This window comes from Lampris incognitus, chromosome 1 (assembly GCF_029633865.1).
Source record: "Lampris incognitus isolate fLamInc1 chromosome 1, fLamInc1.hap2, whole genome shotgun sequence".
Taxonomy (NCBI): Eukaryota; Metazoa; Chordata; class Actinopteri; order Lampriformes; family Lampridae; genus Lampris; species Lampris incognitus.
The window spans coordinates 25,629,810-25,633,821 of record NC_079211.1 but is presented as its reverse complement, the minus strand read 5'-3'; the positions used below and the strand labels follow the sequence as shown (position 1 = coordinate 25,633,821).

At 48.7% G+C, this 4,012-nt stretch overlaps 1 protein-coding gene across 1 annotated transcript; it reads left to right on the top strand.

Moving 5' to 3' along the window:
• The first annotated feature begins 413 nt into the window (after nt 1–413).
• LOC130109814 (uncharacterized) lies at nt 414–2,018 on the top strand. The gene is made up of 2 exons (XM_056276791.1): nt 414–1,138; nt 1,838–2,018. The coding sequence occupies exons 1-2, from the start codon at nt 414–416 to the stop codon at nt 2,016–2,018; spliced, it is 906 nt and encodes a 301-aa protein (XP_056132766.1).
• Nucleotides 2,019–4,012: the final 1,994 nt, after the last annotated feature.

Genomic DNA, 4,012 nt, shown 5'->3' with positions numbered 1-4,012 from the left:
TCCTCCTCTCTCTCTCCACAGAGCAGACCAGAAATGGGGAGAGAATCTATCCAACTCTCATCCTCTGTGGACCATTGGTCTGAAACTAAGAAAATCCTTGACACTGATATCCAATCAGAGGTCGTTAGCCCCAGGAGGAAGGACATTTATGGATGGACACAATAGGACCTTATGGCTACGGAACCAAAGGAGATTCTACCACTGATTGCATTTATTGACTATTGAATTCCAATCTCACGCTATCACAATCAAAACTCACATTGCTTCACACATATACAGTCACACAGTGGAATAGAAAAAGGGTGGAAATCTATACCTTTTCTACTGGATACCTCTGCTGACTTTGGCTGATGTCACCTAGTGGCTCCATCCCTTTTAGCTCCTCAGGGGGCTGAGCATATCTCCTAAGGAGCATGGGCAGGAGGGTGGCTGACCCCGCTAATCCAGTGCCTGCACTGGGGGTGCCCCTGGCAGGGGGGCGATGGGGCCCGTTGTGCAATGTTGGGGTGCAAACCTCCCCGGGACTCCGGACACTCCCCTCCATCAAACGACACAGCAGCCAGCCAACCAGCACACCATGTCAGCTCACCAAGGAAACAGACAAAACTATGACAGCAGACACCGAGGGAGTTATCAAGTGTGATAGCAGCAGCAATTTTCCCATGTCCAAGGAGAAATCTCAGAATGAGATCAACAGCCTGACACAGGACGATATGGGGTCACAAGGATCAGGGAGCGGGATTTACTGCCAGATCAAAACTATACAGACCAATTCCAAGGAGACTAGAGGTAAAAGGGCAGCTCGTTACACCAACGGTAGTGTGGTGGCCCCCGAAGTGGTGGGAGGGGTTGTCAGTGAGACATCGGCTGAGCGGAACGAGCCGGTCCGAGAGAGGAGGAGAGTCCAGTCTCTAAGAGGGGAGGGCCATCGTTCAGCATTAAAGACAGGGAATACATTCACAACTGTGCACGCAACCCCACCTCGCCCCTGTCGAATGATGACAACGTCCTCCCCCCGCCTCTGTGGGACATGTGGCAGGAGGCAATCACAAATACCTCCATGCACAGGGGCCTGCCGAAAGCGACTGGCCAGTCAAATAACAGCCAGTCAGACTCTACCGAATCCTGCTCGGAAACAGTCTGTGGCCACTAATCAGTCAAGAAAAGACTCCCCCCTGACGAACTCGAATTCCTACACAAAGAATGCACACACCACGCAAACTTCCACACACAGAGCAGTCAAGGCCCCTCAGATACCACAGACATCGCACACCATGCCAAAAACACAGAGTTCACATGCAAATTCTGCATCTCAAAACAAGTCAAAAGAGTCTAAGCAACACACAAGGCCTCATTCCGCAGACTTTACCCACTACAAGGACACAGCCACACAAACAACGGACACACAGATGCATAAAGAAAAGAACGCAGGTACCACACAGACAGAGCAAACAAAGAAACTATCAACTGAAGCATCAGTGCTGAATTCAACAGACAAAAATAGGCAGGCTACAGCTAAAAGCCAAAACACAACAGAACAAGCTAACAAACAAACAAACCACAACAGACAGTCATCATTCCGTGTCACCCCGAAACCTCCTCCCCCTCTTCTCATCGACTCGAAACCTGAAATCATCCCTCCTCTACCACCAAAAAACTCCCCTAAGCCTGCTTGCACTAGACCAGCAACCCCTGTAGCAGAGACCAAACAAGCCCAGCAAACCCCAAATGAGCCCAAAGAGACAGTGGCGGAGGCGTCAAAATTAGGCAACTCTACAGAACAGATGCCTGTATCCTCAAATAAACATCATGTGCTGCCATGTAAAACTCATTCCAGCGCTCAGTGTAATGGGGCGCCGGGAGGCTTGTTAAGAGGACATACAGAGGGTGCGCCTGGCGGGCTGGAGGGTCGGTTGCACAGTGTGGAGGAGAACCTGCTCTCCAACCAGGAGAAGATCAAAGTGCTCCTCAACGTTATCCAAGACCTGGAGAAGAGCAAGGCCCTCAGTGAAGGGTGAGAAACATGAGACTGGGAGAAGAGGGAGGGAGGGTGTTGAGAGAGAGACAGAGAGGTTGAGAGAGATTTGAGAGAAAATGGTCATTAGCGGATGTGAGAAACGAATGAAAGGGGGAGAGAGGGGTCTGATGTCACAGCAAGAGAAAGTGTGGAACAGAGAGAGGAAGACTCGAGATGGCGAGACAAAGACAGGAGCCGAGAGCGAGATAAGGCGACGGAGAAAAGAGACGGAATCAGGCACACAATGCCAGAGAGAGACAGATAGACAGACAGAGACAAAGAGGAAGAATCAGGGAAATGCGCAAGTGTTGAGTGCATTTGATTTTTTTATTGCAATGTAAACAAACAAGCTTTCAATCCCAAGGACTAGTTTTCAAATGTTATACCTGTAAAAAAGTATTGCTCTGTGTGTGTGTGTGTGTGTGTGTGTGCGTGTGTGTGTGCTGCCAGTTCCATAAGGAATATACAATACCTGATAGCTCAGAGTCAATACCAGCTGCTTCTCTCATTTCTTTTTATCTGGCATGCTCTATAGGATCTGTAGTCCTGTCGGTACCAGTTTCCCTTGGAGACATGCCCCCCCCCACTCCAACCACCCACCAACACCATGATGATCACAAGTCTCTCTCTCTCTCTCTCTCCCTGTTATCCTTATTGTTTAAGTCTTTTATTATCATTCCCCTTCTCTTGTATGCCCCCTTTGTTCTTCTTCACCTCATGCATCCCCATTTGCTTTTCTAACTCATTACATTTTGATCACAGCCCCCATCTCCTCTGGTTTTACTCATTCCTCTCTACACTTCCCCCTCTGTCGCTCCTCTCCTTACCCCAAACCACCTCTCTCTCTCTCCTTGCTCTCTCTCTCTCCTCACTCCCCCCCCCCCCCTCTCTCTCTCTCTCTCTCTCTCTCTCTCTCTCTCTCTCTCTCTCTCTCTCTCTCTCTCTCTCTCTCTCTATATGTTGTGCTACTGCTTCTTTCACCAAATATGAATCAAGCCTCTCAGCACACATGGCTGTGAATCTTATCCCTTCAGGTCTTTCTCACGTTCTCTCTCTCTTTGTTATCCTCTGCCCTCTCTTCCTCCGACAGCCTGTCCATCACTCTCCCTCACTCTCATCCTTTTGCTGTCACTGTTTTGTTTCCCCCTCCATATCTCTCTCTGCCCACCTGCCTGTCCATTTCCCTCAACCCCTTCTCCCCGTCTCCTTGTCCTTCACCTCTTTCTCCTCACCCTTTCACCTCTACCATCTACCTTTTCTCTCCAAATGTATACCTTTTTCCCCATTTTTTCTGCATCACCTTTCCTCTATTTCACCCTTCCCCCCACACACATTCCTTTACCACAAACATGTAACCCATGTCCCTCTTCCTTTTTGCAGGCAGATGAAAATACTCTACCTACCTACTCCACCATCCATCTATCCATCTATTTCTATGCATCTTTCGACCCTTCCCATTCCTCTTATCCGTCCTTCTCTGACTAGGATTGACAGATCTAATACCAAACTAATCCTTATCAGACTCCCGCTGAGGAGATGCAGTTAATGTTGCACCAGTGCAGCAAGGCTCTCACATCCAGGATGCATATACAGTCTCATACCCCTTTGTGCGTACGTGCATGGTTACGAGTGTTTGTCCTTTTGTGCGAGTGTGTCTCTGCGGGTGGCTTCATATTTGTGGGGATGCCCATGCCTGACACTGGCAAATGCAGACAGACAGGCAAGAGTGAAGGCATGAGACAGAAAGCAAAAGTGAGAGACAGACAGAGAGAGAGACAGAGAGGACAGCGAGTGAGGGAGGACTCGTCATTGACTAGACTTCATGTATTTGATGCCTTGCCAAAAATGGAACTACTTGACGTTTGCTCCCTGTTTTTTTCCCCTTTCTCCTGGAGCGAATACTGATGTCTCCTCTTGTTGTTTCTGCCTTTGATAAAAACTCGAAGGGAAAAGTGATGACAGTCGCATAGTTTCCTCTCCATATAATTAAGATGA

Bases quoted from the DNA above. Each gene is read 5' to 3' on its own strand.
- LOC130109814 (XM_056276791.1), top strand. From the start codon at position 414: ATGGGCAGGAGGGTGGCTGACCCCGCTAATCCAGTGCCTGCACTGGGG. The intron at 1,139-1,837 runs GTCTGTGGCCAC...AACTCATTCCAG, and splicing joins CCGAATCCTGCTCGGAAACA to CGCTCAGTGTAATGGGGCGC.